The sequence below is a fragment of the Chiloscyllium punctatum genome, chromosome 10, assembly GCF_047496795.1.
Source record: "Chiloscyllium punctatum isolate Juve2018m chromosome 10, sChiPun1.3, whole genome shotgun sequence".
Lineage (NCBI taxonomy): Eukaryota > Metazoa > Chordata > Chondrichthyes > Orectolobiformes > Hemiscylliidae > Chiloscyllium > Chiloscyllium punctatum.
The window spans coordinates 15,767,314-15,791,158 of NC_092748.1; the positions used below are offsets into that span (position 1 = coordinate 15,767,314).

Genomic DNA, 23,845 nt, shown 5'->3' on the forward strand with positions numbered 1-23,845 from the left:
CACATGGAATACAGGGTAGATAGCCAATTGGAAATAAAATTTGCTTGAACGTAGAAGACAGAGGGTGGTGGTGGAGGGTTGTTTTTCAGACTGGAGGCCTGTGACCAATGGTGTGTCGCAAAGATCGATGCTGGGTCCACTGCTGGTTGTCATTTATATAAATTATTTGGATATGAATATAGGACGTTAATAAGTTTACAGATGACACCAAAATTAGTAGAGTGGACAGTGAAGAAGGTTATCTCAAAGTACAATAGGACCTTGATCAGATGGGCAAATAAGCCAAGGAGTGATAGATGGAGTTTAATTTAGATAAGTGTGAGGTGCTGCATTTTGGAAAGGCAAATCAGAGCAGGACTTATGCAGTTAATGATACACTTGAAGTGCATTGCCCAACAATGGGATCTTGGGGTGCAGGTGCATAGTTCCTTCAAAATGGAATTGCAGGTAGATAGAGTAGTGAAAAAGGTGTTTGGTACGCTGGCCTTCATTGGTCAGTACATTGAGTATAGGAATTGGGACATCATGTTGCGGCTGTATGGGACATTCATTAGGACACTTTTAGAATATTGCATTCAATGCTGGTCTCTCTCTGCTACAGGAAATGTGTTGTAAAACTTGAAAGGGTTCAGAAAAGATTTACAAAGGTTTTGCCAGATTTGGAGGGTTTGAGCTATTGGGAGAGGCTGAATAGGCTGGGGCTATTTTCCATGCAGCGTAGACGCTGAGGGATGACCTTATAAAGGTTCATGAAATCATGAGGTATATGGATAGGATAAATAGGCAAGGTCTTTTGTCCTGGGGTACGGGAGTCCAAAACTAGAGGGCATAGGTTTAAGTCGAGAGGGGAAAGATTTATAAAGGACCTGAGATGCACCTTTTTCACACAGAGGTGAGTGTATGGAACAAGCTGCCAGAGGAAGTGGGGGAGACTGGTACATTTCCAGTATTTAAAAGGCATCTGGATGGGGATATGAATAGGAAGGGTTTCGAGGGATATTGGACAAATGCTGGCAAATGAGACTAGATTAATTTAGGATATCTGGTCAGCAAAGCTGAGTTGGACCGAAGGGTTTGCTTCCATGCTGTATAACTTTATGATTCTGTGAGTCTATGACTGTAAAGGCACCCAGAAATATCTAAAAATAAATCTGCATTTCAATAGTGACTTGAGGACACGCTTGAAACGTTGTAAGTTAAGATGCACAGCAGCAAATATGCACGCACCAATTTCCCATGAACAGTAACATGATAATGATCAGATCGTGTTTTTTATAATGTTGATCACAGAATACATATACATCAGGACACCTAAGATAAATGAACAACAATACACTCAATAATTTGTATTTGTGTAGCACCTTTAATGTACAAAATTTGAAACTGAGCCACACAAGGAGATATTCAGCAGCTGGCCAAAGGCACAAGTTTTAAAAGCTGTTTTGCACAAGGAAATAAGATGCCAAGGTGGAGAGGTGATATAGGCAGGGAATTTCAGAGCTAAGGTACTCAACAGCTTCAAGCAATTAAAATCCAGGATGTGCACAAGGCTAGAGGAGGGGCTGTTGTGGTGCGGTGGTAGTGTCCCTACCTCTGAGCCAAAAGATCCAGGTTCAAGACCTACCTGCTCCAGAGGTGTGTTATAACATCTCCAAATAATGTGTTGCCAATAATAGTTCAAAAAGCAGATAATAGTTTTTTTAAAAAATCATAGGTTTGGTGATGGGAAAAAAACGGTTTGGTTTTGTGTGATAGATAGCATTCCAGATTTCAAAAAAATACAAGAGCCCAAGAATTAGATATCTTGGAGATTTGCACAACTGGAGGAGATTCCAGTGGAAGGGAGGGGCCGAGGTTTTGAAACTAGTTGAGAGTTTTAAAACTGAGGATCTGCTCAACTATGAACTGTTGTAGGACAGCAAACACTGAAATAGTAGATTAGCATGACTTGGAGCAAGTTAGGTTACAGGTGGGTTACAAAAACATAAGTTTATGGAATAGCCAGGTCCAGAGATAAAGAAAAATGTAAGGATGAGAGTTTCAGTCACACGTGGGCTGACGAGTCAATCTCAGTATTTAATATTGGGTGATAACAATTACTTTAACAGCCAAAAGAAGCTCATGATTGAAAGAACTAGGTTTTGTTATATTACTCTTCCTTCAATATATTGGCTGGCATGAAAATGGTTTTACCTACTTTATGATGTTTATAAATCAATTGGAGCAATGCCCTCTGCTTGTTTTGAAAGATTAAGGGACTGAATTCCACTCATTGGAGCTTCTAATGGTTCTTCCATATCAACGGACATAACACCGTTCTTATCCGAGTCAAGAAAGTAGTATATTTTGGTACATCACAATGCTATGGAGTACAATCAGATGCATATCAAATCTTTCATCCTATTGGTATATGGACTAATATAATCTTTGTGTCCAAATTAACTGATACATCTCAATAACAGTATTTACCAGAGATTTTCTGTTATGGAAGGTATTAGAAATGTACAGCTAGCTTCTGTACTGGAATAGAGAGAAAATATCAATCCTTTTAGTTCACATGTTGGTGAGTTTTAAGCGTTTTCTGGTTTATTCTGCATGAGTGTGAATGGGGAATGGTAAATCGTCTTCTGTATAAAGTGTCGAGGTAACGTAAGCTTCTGAGTGTTAATTTACTCAACTGTTTATGAAAATTACTTGCTGAAATATAATACGGGCCTGAAATTCTCAAAAAGGAAAGCAGATGATTAGCTTTTAATGTGTGTATATAAATGGTGATTGATTTAAATAATTGAACACAAAAGCAGCAAGATATTTCAGTTATACAGAGCACTGGCGAGACCACATCTGGATTACTGTATACAGTACAGGTCACCTTATTTAAGAAAGGGTGCAAATATAGTGGAAGCAGTTCAAGGAAGGTTTACCTGATGAATATCTGGAATGTGTGGTTGCCTTGTGATTTTTTTTCTCCATTGGAGTTTAGAAGTGACTTGATTGAAACACATAAGATTCTGGGGGATCCTGACCTGATACATGCAGGAGGATTTAAACTATTTAAATACAGAGATGAGGTGTAATTTTTTCACTCAGAGGGTCTTTGGAACACTCTTGTTGAAAAGGTGCTGGAAACAGAGTTCTTGATTTTTTTTAAAAGACGGAAGTGAATAGAATCTTGTTAAGCAAGGGGGGGTGGGGGAGGGGGATGGGTGAATGCTTATCAGAGGTAGCAGGAACGTGGATTTGAGGTTACAATCAGATTAGCCATGAATTTATTAGATAGTAAAGAAGGCTTAAGAGGCAAAAGGGCCCACTCATTCTTCCTGTTTCTATGGTGAATGTTTCCACTGATAAAAGATGACTAGGGTTCATACAGGAGCCGAAAGTGTGGTGCTGGAAAAGCACAGCCGGTCAGGCAGCATCGGAGGAGCAGGAGAATCTACGTTTCGGGTTCAGTACAAGAGCAACAAGTGCTTTTAAATTCCTTCAGACACACCCCCATCACCACCAACATCACTCATATGTATTGGCTCTTGCAGGATACCCTATTAAGAGACATGATAAGGACTGACTGCCACTCCTCTCATGGTCCTCACACAGTGAATAGCCATATTGGATGTGCTTTGGCACCTGGGCACCTTAGTGTCCCAGTTCCTGTCATTGACTGCAGGAGATTACATAGCAGTAGGAGGGGGTGAGAGATTTTAAAATGGAGTCCTAAAATTGGCAGAAACTGGAGGGTTAGAGGTCTTGCAAGTTCTATTATGATCACCATTGATCCTCATCTGAACAAGCAGCCTTTGGACATTACAGAACCTGTGAAGTAATACAGAATTCTCCATTCCAGTATATTCCCAGCACATCACTTTTTTAAAATTACAGTTAATCAGTGGCATTATATCCTACTGCTTAAATCACAGCATTATATCATGGGTATTATACAGTATATTGTTATATCTCAGGGCTTTGTTTGACAGATTTATCATACTGTTATATCACCAACACATCAGAGCCATACCATGATTTTATATTATCGATATATCAATATTATATCACAGGTGTGTCACAGAGTAATATTACAGGTATTTCACAATGTTACATTACATATATTGCAATATTATATTGCAGGCATATCAGTGCTATATCCCAGATGTATCACAATGGTATATCACATATATATAATTCTGGTATATCATGGGTACATTATAATGCTGTGGAGATCAATCAGGTTCATATCAAATGACAGAACAGGCTCGAGGGGCTGAATTGCCCACTCTAATTCTTATTACAATGTTCTATCCCAGCTAGATCATGGTGCTATATCAGGGATCCACGTGTAATGAATTGAGCTGTCCTGTTGATTCCGGGATTGTCACAGCACAGCAGTCATTTGGTACCCGATTACACAGAACCAATGCCTTGAAGTAGCCTTTGTGTTTTTTTGTATAAATTTCCCAACGTCGATTAAACCGCCCTTACAGGAGTAGCCGCTCCCTGGCCACGGTCGGTGTTTTACTAGGGGGTGATGAGCCTCGGTCATGTCACACGGTAGATTCTGAACACTGGTGCCCGGAGTGAGTGCTGGAGTGAAAGGGCTGTTCTGGTGCATCTCCCCGCTGAGCTGGCCAAGGGATAGACGGAAAGCGGGAGCCCCCTGTGAAACAGCAGTGCCAGGACTGGTTACTGCACCCGCAGCCTGCCTTTGGGGCTGCATTGTCAGTGAGAACAAGAAGCAGCGGCTGAGAAACACCAGACCCTGCACCCACTCCCGCGGTCTCACCGACCCGTCCCTCTCCCTTTCCCCACCGTCCCCAATTCCTGTTGCGCACTCTCGGCAGGGAGGTATCTACCACCGTTAACGGCAGCTTTCAGCCGGCTCTCTCAGAGAGAAAATAGTATCCACGTGAAAAAATGTACAGGAATGTTGCCAGGGTTTGAGCTATAAGGAGAGGCTGAATAGGCTGGCACTGTGTTCCCTGGAGTGTCGGAGGCTGGGGGGGGGAGAGCTTACAGAGGTTCATAAACACAGGTATAACACCCACACTGAGAGGGAGACTGGGAAAAAGTGTGCTTGATTTAGTCATTTAGTTCCCAACGTTCCCTGCTAACAGCAGCGCGGCGAGGATTTCAGCTCCTGAAGTGACTGGTGAATGAGCTGAAAAAAAATAGGGAGCATTTCCCAGTTGGAGTAACCCCGGGCGTGAGACACCCTTCTGAGGGGAGAGAGAGACAGACACAGAGAGAAAGAGTGATTATATCTGAACATGACAGAGCTGCACTGACAGTTCCCTCAGATCAGACTGCCTGCCTTAAACGGTGAGATAACTTTATCATAATGCTGTAGGCTGGAGAGAGGGGGGGGGGGGGGCGCGGTGGGTGGGGGGTGGAGAGAGAGAGAGAGAATTGAACAGACTTGTAAACACACACACACCCAAAAAAACAAGTGTGGCGCTAAACGTCAGCGTTTCTTGATGGTTTGGGAGCCAAGTGTATCATAACCAGGGGTAGAGTGAGGGACGGTTTTGGTGTGTGTGTGTGCGAGAGAGAGAAGGGAATGTGTTGTGGGTGATGTTTGAGCTGGTTTTAAACGCGGCTCTGGAGGGCGTGTGTGTGTGTAATGTGAGAGGCTCCGTTTTTAATGCTTTCGACATCCTCAAGCGAACAGTACAGCCCCAGAGAGAGAGAGAGAGAGGAGACACACACACACACACACACGGACAGGAGACTACGCGCGCTGCATCCGAACAAACAGAGGTGTTCCAGAGAGAGAGAGAGATAACAGCTCCCTCGCTCAACTTTGTGTCAGTTTGAAGTTTTTTTTTGGTGGAGGTTTCATGCAGATGAAAGTGGGCATTTTGTTAATCTCCTTCGCGGACGGCGGTATATTTTTTCTCTGACGGGAACAGCAAGGCAGACAGTTTGTGTGACACCGTTGAGTTCAGAGAGTCTTGCCTCTGTCTCTCTCTGTCTGTTAGTGGGAAGGTTTTCCGTGTTATCTTGGACAGCGTTCTGGCGTGATTTTGAGACCATCCCAGAGAGGATGTAACAGAGAGAGAGAGAGAAACATTCAAAACCGGCTACCGGGGAGGAAGTGACACCATCCGAGGCTTAAAAAGGACATTTTTTTTTCTCTCTCTCTCTCTTCTGTAATTGTTTTTTTATCTGGTTAGGGAGAAACTGGCGTTTAAGAAAACAAGAGAGGAGCCGGAGAACAGAGTGTGCGCCCTGAGAGACGCGGAGAGAGGAATATCGGCGTAAATCGGAATAACGGGACATCAAGGGTGATCGGGAGTGGAATTTATAAAAAAAACAACACATCTACCCCTCTCTCTCTCTCCCACACACACACACACAAGAAAACGGCTTCTCCGGGAAAGAGACAGGATTTGGCGAGGATTGATGTTGGACGGAATGAGATCGCCCGCTGCCCTGTGGGTCATTTGGTGTTTATTCACGCTTGGAGCTGGAGAAAACGGTAGGAAAAACGATTTCACTCACACACACACACAAAACTTTCCTCAGCAGCGGCCTGACTGCCGGCTGATGGAGTGAATGTTTCATTAATTCTCAGTACGTGCGGTGTGAACACGGAGCCAAGCCACCTCTGGTTTGTCACCATTTGGGATAAATTCTAGCGCAGGGAAACGACAGATCGTTTTCTGTTCACCCTCTCCCCACCTCCTCGCCCCCCCCCCCCCCTCCACCCCACCCCTGAGTGGCAGATGTAGAATTTGGCGGGTGTTTAAAAACACATCTGGATTAAATAAAAAGCAAGGGTTTTTGTGCGTGTGTTTCAAAGACCAACAGATTTGCAAAGTAAATGGGGATTGAGACGGGCCGTTTTACCTGGGTTGTCTAAGTTCCACCAAAGAGGTTCCAGAACGGGCTCCCCTACCCCCAGGCCTGTAGGGGATAGGAGGATGCAGGTCTCCCTGGGAGAGGGAGCAATTCAACTGGGCAGGATTTTACATTGGGATTGGGGGTTCCTAGCCTCTGCTCTCTCAGCCTGGCACTGTCCCTGTGCTCGACATCTCCCTCCGTCTCTCCCACACACAAACACACCGAGGTATAATCGATTAATTCCAGATGGAAGTTAAGGAAGCAGAGGTGACCCACCCCCCCCGCCCCACCCCCCCTCCAGCTTCCCCCCACCCCGGCGGTCCGGACACCAGTCTGGGAGGTGTTTGCCGGGGAGGAGATGTATGGGGATGGCTCCCTCCTGGATCCCTGGCTCTTGGAAAGGGTTTCCTGCAGACATTGCCCTGTAATGCTGCCTGAGCCCGGCCACGGATCCAACCTACCCTCCTCGGGAGGTTAGCGGTGGGACGCGGAGCTCCTGTTCCTGCCCGGGCACTGAGCCCCTGTTCCTGCCCAGGCACTGCCCTCCTGTTCCTGCCCAGGCACTGAGCTCCTGTTCCTGCCCAGACACTGAGCTCCTGTTCCTGCCCAGACACTGAGCTCCTGTTCCTGCCGAGGCACTGAGCTCCTGTTCCTGCAGAGGCACTGAGCTCCTGTTCCTGCAAAGGCACTGAGCTCCTGTTCCTGCCGAGGCACTGAGCTCCTGTTCCTGCAAAGGCACTGAGCTCCTGTTCCTGCCCCGGCACTAAGCCCCCTGTTCTTGCCCAGGACTGAGCCCCTGTTCCTGCCAAGGCACTGAGACCCTGTTCTTGCCCAGGACTGAGCCCCTGTTCCTGCCCAGGCACTGAGCCCCTGTTCCTGCCCAGACACTGAGACCCTGTTCTTGCCCAGGCACTGAGCCCCTGTTCCTGCCCAGGCACTGAGCTCCTGTTCCTGCCCAGGCACTGAGCCCCTGTTCCTGCCCAGGCACTGAGCTCCTGTTCCTGCCCAGGCACTGAGCCCCTGTTCTTGCCCAGGATTGAGCTCCTGTTCCTGCCCCGGCACTAAGCCCCCTGTTCTTGCCCAGGACTGAGCTCCTGTTCCTGCCCCGGCACTAAGCCCCCTGTTCTTGCCCAGGACTGAGCCCCTGTTCCTGCCCAGACACTGAGCTCCTGTTCCTGCCCAGGACTGAGCCCCTGTTCCTGCCCAGACACTGAGCTCCTGTTCCTGCCCAGGACTGAGCTCCTGTTCCTGCCAAGGCACTGAGCCCCTGTTCCTGCCCAGGCACTGAGCCCCTGTTCCTGCCCAGACACTGAGCTCCTGTTCCTGCCCAGGCTCCGAGCGCCTTCTCCCGGCGCCTTCCAGTCCGCACTGCTCTCAATCCTGGTGCAGCAGCGCCCCTTCAGAGTCCGCCCCCTCGCAGTCCTGCTGCACCGGGTCAGAATAGCCCCCTGGCCTGTTTAACCGGGTCAGAATAACCCCCGGCCCGTTTAGCCCAGTCAGAATTTCCCCCTGACCCGTTTGACCGGGTCAGAATAACCCCCTGGCCCGTTTAACCAGGACAAAGTAAACAACCTCCCCTCCCCGATCCGCTTAACCGGGACAGAGTACCCCCCTACGACTGGGTGAACGGGGACAGAATATCTCCCACCCCCCGCCTCGGTTAACGGGGATAGAGTTAATCCCTCCACCCCCGACCCAGTTAACCGAGACATAGTCACTCCCACCCACTCCCGTTCCGGTTAACCGGGGCAGGGTCACTCCCTGACCCGGTTAAGCGGGACAGACTAACTTCATGACCCGGTTAACCAGGGACAGTGTGCCCCCGATTCGGGTTTAACCGGGACTCAGTACTCGCCTGCCCCGGTTAACCGATACGGAGTAACCCCTTGCTCCGGGTTTAATCGGGACAGTGAGTGTCCCCCTGCTCCGGGTTTAATCGGGACCGTGAGTGTCCCTCTAATCCGGGTTTAATCGGGACAGTGAGTGTCCCTCTGATCCGGGTTTAATCGGGACAGTGAGTAACCCCCGATCCGGGTTTAACTGAGTCCGGGGTTTAATATCCTTGATCCGGGTTTAACCGGAGCCCGGCTCGGCTTGCTGTGTTTGGGAATGTCCAGGGACATCTGTGGTCTCGCTCCGGATCAGTTTGCAGTCCCCAGACCAAGCTGAACTGGTGCCTGTGTGGATATGCGTGACTCCTTACCGGCGTGCCCCGGTATAACGAGGACCTCCCCGCTTTGAGCGAGGACCAACCCGTCACTTTCACCCACATTTAACAGCCCGCCCATACACACCACCCCGTGCCTGAGCCGCCCGGAGGAAAGAGGAATTTAGGAATAATCCTCGGCGCAACATCGTGGGCCAAAGGGCCTGTTCTGTGCTGTACTTCTCTATGTTCTCTAACCCCTCTGCCGGCCACAGCTCAGAACCCACTCGGTGTGACCTGTTTAAGGTAGAAGCCAGCCTGAGTTTGATTGAAAGGCGCAGAACTGCCCCACCGCATGTTCCAAGATCACCTTGAAAAAAACTGAATTCAATTCTTTGCAGAGAAACAGTAAACCTGCCCGTCACACGCAGAGTGTGGTGGCTTAAAAACTCCGAGCCGTTCACTTGTAGGAGAGAGGAAACCTGTTGCCTGAAACCCATGTGGTCTGCCAGTGTAGACATTGTAATCTGATGGTGGTGGATTCTGCGTGTATAGAGCTTAAGGAAGAGAGAAGGGGCTGGTTAAAACGGGGGACCTGGAAACACTGTGGACAAGGGGAGCATTGCTGGAACCCACTCCTTCCAATGCGCTTTCCAGTAACAAGTCACTGGAGCTGAAACACCAGATTCCCCTGTCCCCACTCACAGGGTCACATCTCTGTCACATTGGCAGAGTAACTCATCACCCTCCCATGATCTGCCCTGACACCTTCTGGTCAGCATAGCTCAGTGACTTTGTGTCGTAACCACGGGGAGATTGGGGCAAGAGCTGTGTGGGCATCAGTGGAGGGGGAAGCACAGTGAGCATTTGAGCTGTATGTGTGTGTGTGTGTGTGTGTAGGCTATCTTTTTGAATTACCAAAAATTTATGCATAATCTGGAAGGTGTTTTCTGTCAATGTGTCTGGAAGCAGATAGCCCCTTTCTCATTTGCGAGGTCGTTGTTAACGCTCCCAATCCTTAAAATGAACACAAGTTCATTTGTGAAGTGTTCTTTCTTAACCTAGATCAAGAGATTTATATCTAGTTCTTGGTGACACTGTCCAGCCTTATGCATTCCATGTTGCATTTACCCCTAAACAGTTGCAGAGTTCTCTCTCTCAGTTGGGGAGTCCCCTCTCAGTTGGGGAGTTCTCTCTTACTGATAGAGTTCTCTCCTACTTACGGGGTTCTCTCTTAGCTATGGAGTTCTCTCTCATCAGTTGTCTCCCAGTTATGTAGCAATTGATTCAATTCTGATTACCCATGAAACATTAGGTGATATGTTTTCCCTTCCAATTCCTTTCGATTTTTCCGTCTTTTTTCCCTTATGCTATCTGTCGAAAGTGATCTTATTCCACCCTGCAGTGTTGCAATCAAGATTCACCTCACACAATTTTTCCTCTCCAAGATTTCAGGTTCACACTTGGCATTACCAGGCCTAACTGCTGCTTCCTGACTCATTCCATTTTCACACTTTTCAAACTCAGCTTTGTCCTCCACCCAGGACTACGGTTAGGTATAGCAGTGTAAGGAGAGAAGACTTGAATTTATATAGCATGCACTACAACCAATTAGCTACTTCTAAAGTGTAATTACTGATGTGATAAGGAAACATGACAACCAAAACTGGGCATACAACAAGCCCCATCATCAGCACTGTCAGATAGGTTGTTTTCGTAATGTTGATTGCTGTGTAAATTTTGTTTAGGACACCAGAGAAGACTCTTCTTTGAACAATGTCATGGTGTCCTTCACCAGAGCAGATGGGTCTCTATTTAATGACACATCAAGAGAGGTGGCATTTTGGGTAGTGTGAAACTCCCTAACATTGAAGTGTTAGCCTAGATAGTCGGCCCAAGTCTTAATTTAAACACACATACCAACAGATTCAAGAATGGTTCTCCCCCACTGTTATTAGACTCCTGAATGGACCTCTCAAATTTTGTGTTTAATGTTGATCTTGCTCTTTGTGCACCTTCTCTGTCACCATAACATTGTATTCTTCACTCTGTTCTACTACCCTAATGCACTTTGTAAGGTATGATCTGCCTGTATTGCACCCAAAACAAAACTTTTCACTGTACCTAGGTACATGTGACAATAATAAAACAAAAGATATGAGAGGCAATTTTTTTACTCAAAGGGTGGTTTGCATGTGGAATGAACGTCCTGAGGAACTGGTGGATGTGGATACAATCACAGTGTTCAAAAGACATTTAGGTAACTATATGAATAGGAAAGGTTTGGAGGGATTTGGACCAGGAGCAGGTGGTGGGACTAGTTTAGTTTGGCATTATGCTGGTATGGACTGGTTGGACTGAAGGGTCTGTTTCTGTACTGTATGACTCTATGAGGTTTGTTACCATTGTAGTCAGTACAGGGCAGATCTCTGTGACCACTTCCTTTGCTTTGGGTGTGGTGGCTTATTGATGGAACATCAGTGGAGGTTGTTTCTCCCCCGTGTACCCTAGCTGTGAGTAAAAGCAAGTTGTGAAACAAGGGAATTTTTTTTCTAATTCCACACGCATGATGGAATGTTCTCCTGCCTTTTTTGGGCTGTGTTTAGTTTCTGAAGGAAATGCTTAAAGCCGTGCAGGGATATTTTGGTGTGGAGCGAGTCATTAACTGGGAACTCTGCCTAAGTGAGTGGATTCATGGCATGGAACCAGTGTCTCCCTGTCAAAATGAGACAGCCATTTCCCAACCAGTGTCAGCACCGAATTCCCTTGGATGTGTTACAGCTCAGGACATACCCAGATTATAGATTGTTCTGCCTGCCACAAGAACAATGCAGAAAGGCAGATTTGAATTTATATGTAACTTTCATAATATCAGGGCATCCTAAAGAGCTTTGGGTGGCACAGTGGTGAGCACTGCTGCCTCATAGTCCCAGGGACTTGAGTTCTATCCCAGCCTCAGGTGGCTGCCTCTTTGGAGTTTGCACATTCACCCTGTAACAGCGTGGGTTTCCTCCCAGTCCAAAGATGTACAGTTTAGGTGAATTGCCCATGCTAAATTGTCTAGGGATGTGTAGGTTAGTCATGGGTAATGTGGAGTTACAGGGATTGGGTGGGTTGCTCTTCAGAGAGCCAGTGCAGTGTCAATGGCTGAATGCCCTCTATCTGTTATGACCTTTACAATCAATGAAGTACATTGAACTGTGGTCATTGTAGAAAATGCAGTAACCAATTTGAATATCGCCACAAAATGCATTTTGATCATGGCCGTAGAATCTGATTTAGTGTGCAGTAGGTTTTGGGATAATGTGAATCCATGTGTAAATGGTACATTCTCCTGCTGTTTGGTTGGAAGTGCTAAATATTTAATCTAGTGGCAACAAAAGATGAGTGATATGAAGCAAAGTTGGAATGTTGCTTGTCCTGGAAGTGACAGTATTGTCAAATACATGCTGCCCCCTGTACCTCTGGGTGGTAGTGTTTGGGGGATTTGTCAAACTTTTGAGTTGCTGTATCTTATAAGTCCTGCACACTGCAGACATGTTATGCAGTGATCAGTGTTGGGGGAGTGACTGTTTAGATGTTTTTAATCAACCTGTTCAGACATTTTATGAGTCACCTTTGAAGCAGGCAGACTTGAACAACTGCTGATCTAGCTCAAAGATAGGCAAACTACCAACTACACCACAAGACCCCCAAGGTAAAGTTGGCATAGTCCTAGAGGACCATATGGCTGCTCTCTCATTAGAGAGAGAGAGAGAGAGAGAACTGATGACAGTTTAACCTGAGGGTCATCACGCCTCAGGCAAGGGGAGAGGTTAGGCAGCAGAGTCCTTCACGGTAACCTCAGTTGGTGCTGGAATTGAACCCACACTTTTGGTATCACTCTGCATTGCAAATCAGCTGACTGAGCTAACTGACCCTGGAGAGCTCAGTGTGCGAATAATCTGTCTTTTAAGTGTTTGCTGTAGGATTTGTGAGAAATTTGGTAAAAGGATGGTGTTATCAGCTTATATTTGGAATAATTAATTATACAAAATAGGTTCAGCATATTACAGAGCAAAATCTAGTCAGTTACATGTTACTCTGCATTTGAAGCGAAGGTAAAAACAAGGACTGCAGATGCTGGAAACCACAGTCTAGATTAGAGTGGTGCTGGAAAAGCTCAGCAGTTCAGGCAGCATCTGAGGAGCAGGGAAATTGACATTTCGGGCAAAAGGAATACAGGCAGAGTGCCTGCAGGGTGGAGAGATAAATCAGAGGATGGTGAGAGTGGGGAGAAATTGGCATAGAGTACAATAGGTGAATGGGGATGGAGGTGATAGGTCTGGGAGGAGGGTAGTGTGGATGGGTGGAAAAGAAGATAGGCAGGTAGGACACGTCATGGGGACAGTGCTGAGCTGGAAGCTTGGAACTGGGGTGAGGTGGGGGAAGGGGAAATGAGGAAACTGGTGAAGTCCACATTGATGCCCTGGGGTTGAAGTGTTCCAAGGCGGAAGATGAGGCGTTCTTCCTCCAGGCGTCGGGTGGTGAGGGAGCGGTGGTGAAGGAGGCCCAGGACCTCCATGTCCTTGGCAGAGTGGGAGGGGGAGTTGAAATGTTGGGCCACAGGGTGGTGTGATTGATTGGTGCGGTTGTCCCAGAGATGTTCCCTAAAGCGCTCTGCTAGGAGGCGTCCAGTCTCCCCATTGTAGAGGAGACCACATCGGGAGCAACGGATACAATAAATGATATTGGTGGATGTGCAGGTAAAACTCTGATGGATGTGGAAGGCTCCTTTAGGGCCTTGGATAGAGGTGAGGGAGGAGGTTTTGCAATTCCTGATGTGGCAGGGGAAAGTGCCAGGACGGGAGGGTGGGTTGTTGGGGGGGCGTGGACCTGACCAGGTAGTCACGGTCAGGTCAGGGGGCGAACCCCATAATTAAGTTAATGCTTTTTCCTTTCAAGGAAATAAAATAATAGCCTGAATACAGGAACACCCCTAATAAAAACAGATGAGGATTATATATGAGTAAATATGGTAAGCATAGACATTGAAGGCTCCACTCTTAACTTCATATGACTCAGAAATCTGGTTAATAACAGATCCTGAGCACATGAGCTGTAATCAGGATGGTATAAACTATTTGATTTCAGTTGTAGCAATCCTTCCTCTTCCTTTCCAACTCCCCCCCACAGACAAACAGCTGTCTTCAGGGCCTGTGCCTGATGGTCATTTGATAGTGTGCGAGACGAGTGTGACCGCTGGACAGATCAGAATCAGTAAGTTGTTAAAAACTTCAGCCAACCTGTCTGCAGTTCTGCGGATCTTACTGTGGCCACAGGACTCTTTGCCAGAGCCACATCCTCAGATCTCCCCAGTGCCAGACAAACATCTCCTATTTCTGTTTCCACACAAGAAACCACACAAGCTCCCCCTCCCCCACCCCCTGCAGCAGCAAACTAACCCTCCAGTACCTGTCTAACTGCGTGTGGTTCAACATTTTATAGCCACTGAAAAGCAAGGTTGTGATTTCATTGGCCCCCACTGGGGAATTTCACTTGGTATTGTCACCGCAGTACTATGTAAGTGCTGCATTGCCTAACAGTTATTGTACTGCTTTTTAGTGAATTGTGAACCCACCAGCCCCGTCTGCCCTTGCAGGTGGTATGCATTGGGTGCGAGGTTGAAAAAGAGACAGAGATGTTTTCCCCTAGTGTCCTGTCCATGTTTATCATGCCAACCTTCATTAGGCTAAATGTTTGGCACTTCCAACCAAACAGTGAGTGATTGCATCATTAGCACATGGATTCAAAACCCACTAAAACAGATTCATGATCAGAATGGAAAATGGAACATCGACTCACTATGTCACCGTTTGTGGGAGCTAACTGAGCTGAATCTGGCTGTCGTGCTTATGACATGACGACATTTCTGAAGCACTCTTCGTTGCCCGGAATGGACAGTGCTTGTGAGAGTGGGTGTCTCAATGCCAGCCTTTCGTTCCAAAGGCAGAAGGTTCAAGTTGCCAACAGTGTTTAGCAGGGTTTTCTGCTGCTGGGGACATACTGCCTGATGCTAATCCAATTCGGTGCCTTTTAAAGAAGGCTGGTGCACCTGCTGTCTCCCAAAGCACTGTGGAGGCTGGGGCTGAGGTGGGGGGGGCAATTGAAATTCCGAGTCTATGATAGATCCATTTTTTTTTGTTGTGGGGTGGTGGGGGATAAGTGTTGGTAGAAACACTAATGGATGTGGAGTCAAGTTGGAAAATTGGAACTGAGATATCTACCAGCAGGAAGTAACTAAGTGGAGGGAATGTTGAAGGGGGGTGCTGAATGGCCTTAAGGCTCTAATTCAATGAGCTACTCATTTTATAAGATGAGATGGCCAAGAGTTCTGAAGGTGATTGACAATCAGCGACAATAAGAGAAATGTTATCTTTTGATTATAAACAATGGTGGTCATGGAAACAGGGCCAATGTGTTGTTTGGGAGAGGGGTCTATACCAGGCCAAGGTTAAATGGAGCTGAAAATGTGTTGCTGGAAAAACGCAGCAGGTCAGGCAGCATCCAAGGAGCAGGAGAATTGATGTTTCAGGCATAAGCCCTCCTGAAGAAGGGGTCATGCCCGAAATGTCGATTCTCCTGTTCCTTGGATGCTGCCTGACCTGCTGCGTTTTTCCAGCAACACATTTTCAGCTCTGATCTCCAGCATCTGCAGTCCTCACTTTCTCCAAGGTTACGTGGAGTCAAGTTCAGTGCCAGATGTGGCTCTGCAGTTAGCTTATTATGTTAGAGGAGCGGGCAGTTGTCCTGCTGAATGAGTGAGTTTTGTGTTCTTAGCCTGGAGTCACATCCATCCAATAAGAATTCCTTTTGTCCCAATCCAAAATAAATCTGCGTAAATCCCTCTTCAGTTACTGCTTCAATGCAATTGGTTCAAGGAGCCCAACTGTCTTTCTTCTCTCCTTGACCCAGAGAGTTCCCCACCTGAAAAGAGACCAACTGCCTTCCAACAGCTGGGCACACTGCCACTCTCTAGTGACTGAACGTTTGACTGCCCTCCTCTGCTCCCCACCCAGCTTCACAGTAACGGAGGCCCATTGCAGCAGCTTCTCCATCCGAACCGAAAACAGCCAGAGCCAGAACCAGTCCCTCCATGGTCCTGTTCCATCTCCTCTCTGGTGAGATCCTCCAATCCCACGACTTTTTTGATGATGATGTAGCCCTTCAGTTCAGGCTGCTGGTGTGTCTCCTATTTGGTGGCCAGGCCTTCCACTGTCTAGGCCCAAGGCTTTGGAATACCTTCCACAAATCTCTCTGTATCTCCTCTTTGCCCATGTTAAAGCTGCCTCCGACAACCTAACGCTTCGACCAAACTTTTGGTCATAACCTGACATCTTCTCGCGTGGCTGGGCACCAAAATCTGCTTAACCACATTCCACCTGCAAGCGCCTTGGCTTGTGTTCCTACAGTAAGGGCAATACATAAATGCAGGCTTGTTGTTGCAACTCAACCTTCCATTTCAATGATCAGCAACAGTTTTGCCAATACATTAGCTGCTCTGTATGGCACTGACCTGCACATATCCTCAAGGTCCCAGCCAAATCCACGGTTTGTAATGAGCTAGATTAGATTTGGTCCAACAAGTCTACACTGACCCTCTGAAGAGTCACCCACCCAGACCCATTTTTCCATCTGACTAATGAACCTAACACTATGGGGCAATTTACCATGGCCAATTCACCTGACCTGTACGTCTTTGGATTGTGGGAGGAAACCAGAGCACCCAGAGGAAACCCACGCAGACACGGGAACTCCACACAGACAGTCGCCCCGAGGCTGGAGTCAAACCCGGGTCCCTGGTGCTGTGAGACAGCAGTGTTAACCACTGAGTCACCGTGCCGCCCCCTTCGAAGGGGCAAATGGACCAATTGGGCACAGCAAGGCCCCACAAAACACAACTGCAGTTCAGACCATCGAGCAGTTTTATGATGTTGGTGCAAGGATGTTGTGGTCCGGGATGCTATGGGGTGAACTCACCCACTTTCTTTCAAAATATATGCCGTAGGGTCTTGGAGGGCAGATGAATGGCAGGAGAGGCTCAATGGGCCAAATAGTCTTATGCTCCTGCTTCTTATGTTCCTAGCATCTCATTCAAATCACAGCGCTCACGCCAGTGAAGCGCTCCCCCAGTATTGCACTGAAACACATCAGCCAGGATTATGTACTCAAAAACTCTGGAGGGGGATTTGAACACACAACCTGTTGACACAGGGCCAGATCTCCTCAAGATGGGAAGCCCTGTTCAGGTTAAGATTCACGACATGTCTCTCGGGATGCTTCTGCACCAACAAACCCCAACGTCTCACGCTGAGGTTGCCTTAAAATACCTTGAGCATGTCCAGAGAATCAGGGCGAGGGGCGCAGCGCGGGGAGAGGCGATTCGGCCCGCTCTGTCGCGACCTGCTCTGGGAAAACGAAATGATCCGGTCAGTTTCACTGTCCCGCCCTTCCCCGTAACCCTTTTGAGTATATCTAGCGTTTCCTTCTCACTCTCTCACCTCCACTGGCTGCAGGGGTGGGGACACAGAGCGAGGCAGAGTCTGAGGGAAGTGAGCAGGAGAGGGGAGGGAGGGAGCGAGCGGCAGTAAGGCTGGGGAAAACAAGGCAAGCCGACGTTTGCTGGAGCTGAGAGCTGCCTGCACGCTGGCCAGCAGCCAAATAGTTCCCCATTCCTGAAGAAAACGTGAAAAAAAAACAGGCTTCTTTCCAGCAGCTGCTGTAGTCTGTCTGCAGCTTGTGCGATGTCACTTGAGACTCAGGTTCGAAGCGCTTGCTTACCACCTGCCAGCTTGGAAGAGCATCCTGTTCAGTCTCATCCGGGATCCCCTGGTGGTGTGACAAGACCCGAAGCCTAAAGGGATCAAGTCAGTGCTGGGTTAAGGATAAACCCCTCCCAACATTCAGATGGAACGACCAACCGATGGAACGACGGTTCGGTTTGAGGGGTGGTGTGAAAATCCTGCAACAGTCCCATGACAGTCACGAACACTTTGTCCTTTTCCACTCGAAGATCATGTGTCCCTTTGTAAACATGGACAGCACAGAAGCAGACCCTTCGGTCCATGCTGGTCAGATATCCCAACCTAATCTAGTCCCATTTGCCAGCACTTGGCCCATATCCCTCTAAAGTCAAGTTTAGAGTGGTGCTGGAAAAGCACAGCAGGTCAGGCAACATCCAAGGAGCAGGAAAATCAACATTTCAGGCAAAAACCCTCCATCAGGAATGCCATATCCCTCTAAACCCTTCCTAATCTCACGATCCTACCATTGTCTCTGTTGGTCGCCTCGCTCAGGAGATTGCCCATGTTGTGAGGGAAGGGTCGGAGTTTATGGTGGGGGAAAGGGGGTGTGGGAAATGGTCCGGAGCTCAAGAGGAGCAGGTAAAACCGACCTCCGTTCGCCTTCACGTGCCCCTTCCTTTTTGTGACTTTGCCCGTGTTACAGAGTAGTCATAGAATCGGAAGGAGACCATCCAATCTCATCAGCCCTTGCCCTCCAACACCAAATTACCTCCCAACTCCTTTTACAGTCTTTATCTTCCTATTCTCTCTCTTCAGAATAACTACTGAATCCATTCCCGGTAGAGCGTTCCAGGTCATGTCAGCTTACTATATCATTCTCTATCCTCATCTCTCCGTCATTAATTATGATTGACTTGGAGCGCATTGGCGCTCGGACCTGCACCTTCTTAAATTGTAATCTCTGTGTTTTCTTTTCAATAAATTCCTCTCTGAAATGTTTTTATTTCCGTGTTCCCAAAGCAACGTCCTCTTCCTGACTGTAATGAATCTAGCAGCACAGGGAATGAACTTGCTGCTCCAGTGAGCAGGAACAGAAAAATCGTTTAAAAAGAGGTTACTCCGTCTTCTCCAGTCCAAAAGGTACCCCCACCACCCCCTCTCCTCCGCCCCTTATTTAGTTTGAGTTCGCACAGTTGAAGCCTGTGACCTGGATGTGAAGCCATCGTGCGATGGGAAGTTTTTTAACATCTTGAAATGAAGAGTAATTGTCCAAACTGTAGGCAATGAATCTTAAATCTCATTGTCACCAACTGCAAACCACTGACCCCTTCCGTCGCTGTAGATTAGATCCGATTCCCTACATTATGGAAACAGGCCCTTCAGCCCAACAAGTCCACACCGACCCTCCGAAGAGTAACCCACCCAGACCCACTCCCCTAACCTATATTTACCTCTGACTAATGCCCCTAACTCGTTGGGTAAGTTAGCATGGCCGATTCACCTGACCTGCACATCTTGAGACTGTGGGAGGAAACCGGAGCACCCGGAGGAAGCCCACGCAGACACGGGGAGAACGTGCAAACTCCACACAGTCACCCGAGGCTAGAATCGAACCTGGGTCCCTGGCGCTGTGAGGCAGCAGTGCTAACCACTGAGCTACTGTGCTGCCCCTGTGGCACTGATGTTACTCCCTTCGGCAACTTGGGATGCCAAGCTCTGGAAGCCCATGCCCTTTCCTACCACTTTGGTCACTCATGTTAACCTTTGGCCCAGTCTCAATGGTTTCGCCAAGTTGTGCTCTGGGCGAGCAGAGAGGGACTACTTGCCTGTTAAAGGTGCTACAGCTCCGCCCTTTTGAACAGGCCTCCCTTACCAGCCTCAGTAACCTTCCGCACAATGATCCCTCTTCTTCAGTCCAGGCCTGTGCAGAACACCCCTCAGGATCCATCCAAAATCACTTCATAGAACCCCCCCCCCCCCCCACACACACACACACACACACAAACACAGAGTTGGGAAGCAGGTCATTCACCCCATCGAGTCCACACTGACCTTCCCAAGAGCATCCCACCCTATCCCTGTACTCCTACGTTTCCCATGGCTAACCTAGCTAGCCTGCACATCCCTGGACACTATGGGATATTCTAGCGTGGCCAATTCTCCTTAACTTGCACATCTTTGGACCTTGGGAGGGAACAATAGCACCTAGTGGAAGCCCACGCAGACACGGGGAGAAATGTGCAAACTCCACACAGACAGTCACCCAAGGCTGGAATCGAACCCTTTATCGATATTTTCTATAGCAATCAGTTCAGAGGTGTCGTGGCACGCCTTTGGAGCCACAGTGCAGAGACTACAGAAACTCTGCCCAGAACCCGAAAAGGAAGTTTAATCGCGTGTTCAAAACGACGAGGAAAGAGCTATGTCCTGACACAAGGGTTGGAAGAACTGACAGGGAGCTGGGGATTTGTGAGGAGTTTTATTTTGTTTCCGCAGTGCATTGTGGCGATCTGGAGCACATTGTCTGAGAGGGTGGTGGAAGCAACTTCATTTCTAGCAGTAATGAGACAAAAACTCAGAAAAGGAGACATGTCCTTGTCGAAGGGAAAGACACAGGGGTGGTTGGAAGATTCAGGGGTCGCAATTTCGGAGAACCGAGCCAGAGCGGATGGGCGAAATGGCCTCACTTTGTACTGAAGGCCGACCCTCCCTCTCCAGGGACCCCTCTTGTTTGCTTCCTTCTACGTTGAGGAGTGAGTGAGATGGAATGATCGCAGAGCCCGCTCATGTCTGTGCTGTGCTTGAGTTCTGAGCGGTAACTCCGGTACCTGATGTACTTTTTGTGAAACAGCAGGGGCCCTTTGAGGAGATTCTGAACAAATGAGATTTCCAGACGTGGAAAACTGCACGGTCGCGTGACACAAACGTGATGCCTCGGAGTATATTTTTTCAAAGTGACGATTGACGTTCTGATGAATCTTAAATTCAACCCAATGATTTTGTTTGCAATATGCATATATAAACCGTCATAAATCATTCTTAATGTGGCGCCAGCATCCTTGCTGTCATTCAGCTTAAGAACGCAGTTCCGAGGAAGAGCCTGTCTTCCCCGTTGCTGAGCGTGTGAGTAGACGAACAGGAATGGCGGGGGGAGGAAGATTTGCATTTAGATGGCGCCTTGCCCAACTTCAGGGGGTCTCAGAGGTGCTTCACAGCCACTTTTTGTTCTGTAGTGGGGCTGTGGAATGCTGCTTGCTCCTCCTGCTATTGGGAGCTTTGGGGGGGGGGGGGGGGGGGAACAGTCTCTTCCCTCCTGGTCGTGTCAGGAATCATCTCTGAGGACCAGGAATTATTTCCTAATACAAGGATCAGACCTGGCAAGCAAATGCAGATTCCAATAAATTTCAAGGCCTCGGCAATTCCGCGGGCAGGGGGGTGGTGACCTGTTTGAGACCAAAGAGGATGAGGGAGAGAAGGTGAGGATGGGGCAGGAGTATGTCCAGTCCTACCACTTGATGAGCAAGGAGGAGAGTGAGGGCTTCAGTGCAACAATCTAAGGGTAAGGTAAAAGGGAGAGGGCTCCCAGTCTATCCAATTTTTTTTACATTTAAAAAATATACTGTATTCATAAAAATATTGTCATGGGGTCACACAGCATGGAAACAGACCCTTTAGGTCTAACTCGTCCGCGCTGACTAGACATCTCAATCTAACCCATTTGCCAGCATTTGGCCCATAAACCTTTAAACTCCTCTATTTGTACACCCATTCAGATGCTTTTTAAATGTTGTAATTGTACCAGCTTCCAACCACTTCCTCTGGCAGCTCCTTCCATACAAGCACCACCCTCTGCGTGAAAAAGTTTCCCCTCAGGTCTCTTTTAAAATCTTTCCCCTCTCACCTTAAAGCCTACGCCTTCTAGTTTTGGACTCCTGCACCTTAGGAAAAAGATCTTGGCTATACACCCTATCCATGCCCTCATGATTTTACTATCCTCCAGAAAGCCACCCCTCAGCCTCCGACACTCCAGGGAAAATAGCCCCAGCCTATTCAGCCTCTATCAGAAATCCAGTTAAGCTCTGTACAGTAGCATATCAAAGAAACAAACATTAGAGTTTGATTATCTAAACAAACTAAAGGCATTTCTTACTTGTTCAAGGCTATATTTACATGCATTTGAGATGATGTGGAGGAGGTGTTGGACTGGGGTGGACAAAGTTAAAATCACACAACACCAGGTTATAGTCTGACAGGTTTAGATTAGATTACATTGTGGAAACAGGCCCTTCGGCCCAACAAGTCCACACTGACCCGCCGAAGCACAACCCACCCATACCCCTACATTTTACCCCTTACCTAACACTACAGGCAATTTAGCATGGCCAATTCACCTAACCTGCATATTTTTGGACTGTGGGAGGAAACCCACGCAGACACGGGGAGAATGTGCAAACTCCACACAGTCTGTCGCCTGAGGCGGGAATTGAACCCAGGTCTCTGGCACTGTGAGGCAGCAGTGCTAACCACTGTGCCACCGTGCCACCCATAACTGAAGGGGACACCCAGACTACCCAATAGGATGGGGATGGGGTTCTATTTCAATGGAAAAGAGGGGAGTTGATCTAATCCAACCAATATTGAAACAAGGTGAAAAATCACACAATGCTGAAAATGTGTTGCTGGAAAAGCGCAGCAGGTCAGGCAGCATCCAAGGAACAGGAGAATCGACGTTTCGGGCATGAGCCCTTCTTCAGGAAGCCTTCTTGGATGCTGCCTGACCTGCTGCGCTTTTCCAGCAAAACATTTTCAGCTCTGATCTCCCGCATCTGCAGTCCTCACTTTCTCCTCGAAAAATCACACAACACCAGGTTATAGTCCAACAGGTTTAATTGGAAGCACACTAGCTTTCGGAGCAACGCTCCTTCATCAGGTGATTGTGGAAACAACAGGTTATAAACCTGTCAAACTATAACCTAGTGTTGTGTGATCTTCCGTCGCCTCCGCCTCCTAGCTTACTTTCACAATCAGGACTCCCGCCCACCTTCCGAGGACCCCTTCGCCCACCTCCAACACACTGCATCCACCTGGACACCCCGCGCTGGCCTATTACCTGCCCTCGACCTCTTCATTTCCAACTGCCGCCGGGACATTAACCGCCTCAACCTGTCTACCCCCCTCCCCCACTCCAACCTCTCACCCTCACAACGCGCAGCTCTCCAATCCCTCTGCTCCAATTCTAACCTCACCATCAAGCCAGCGGATAAAGGGGGCGCAGTGGTAGTCTGGCGCACTGACCTCTACACCGCTGAAGCCAAACGTCAACTCGAGGACACCTCTTCCTACTGCCCCCTCGACCATGACCCCACCCTCCATCACCAAACCATCATCTCCCAGACCATACAGAACCTCATCACCTCAGGAGATCTCCCACCCACAGCTTCCAACCTCATAGTCCGGGAACCCCGCACTGCCCGGTTCTACCTCCTTCCCAAGATCCACAAGCCTGACCACCCTGGCCGACCCATTGTCTCAGCATGCTCCTGCCCCACTGAACTCATTTCTACCTACCTCGACACTGTCCTATCCCCCCTAGTCCAGGAACTCCCCGCATACGTTCGAGACACCACCCACGCCCTCCACCTCCTCCAAGACTTCAATTTCCCTGGCCCCCAATGCCTCATCTTCACCATGGATATCCAATCCCTCTACACCTCCATCCGCCATGACCAGGGCCTCCAAGCCCTCCGTTTTTTCCTCTCCAGACGTCCCCAACAGTATCCTTCCACTGACACTCTCATTCGTTTGGCCGAACTGGTCCTCACCCTTAACAATTTCTCCTTTGAATCCTCCCACTTCCTCCAGACCAAAGGGGTAGCCATGGACACACGTATGGGCCCCAGCTATGCCTGTCTCTTTGTTGGCTATGTAGAGCAGTTGATCTTCCGTAATTACACCGGCACCACTCCCCACCTCTTCCTCCACTACATTGATGACTGCATTGGCGCCACCTCGTGCTCCCGCGAGGAGGTTGAGCAATTCATCAACTTCACCAACACATTCCACCCTGACCTTAAATTTA

General features: G+C 48.2%; 1 protein-coding gene across 4 annotated transcripts in view; it reads left to right on the plus strand.

Annotated features, from left to right (window-relative positions):
- Nucleotides 1-5,174: 5,174 nt before the first annotated feature.
- The window catches only part of LOC140481915 (neuropilin-2-like), a 107,793-nt gene continuing 89,122 nt past the window's right edge, over nucleotides 5,175-23,845 (plus strand). Inside the window, exons 1-2 of one of the 4 annotated variants that reach the window (XM_072578588.1) lie at nucleotides 5,175-5,313; nucleotides 6,168-6,472. In XM_072578588.1, coding sequence (XP_072434689.1) covers nucleotides 6,397-6,472 — 76 coding nt within the window. In that variant the 5' untranslated portion in view covers nucleotides 5,175-5,313; nucleotides 6,168-6,396. Of the gene's footprint in view, nucleotides 5,314-5,495; nucleotides 6,473-23,845 lie in introns of those variants that run through there. The other 3 variants (XM_072578589.1, XM_072578587.1, XM_072578592.1) reach the window with 3 other exon arrangements.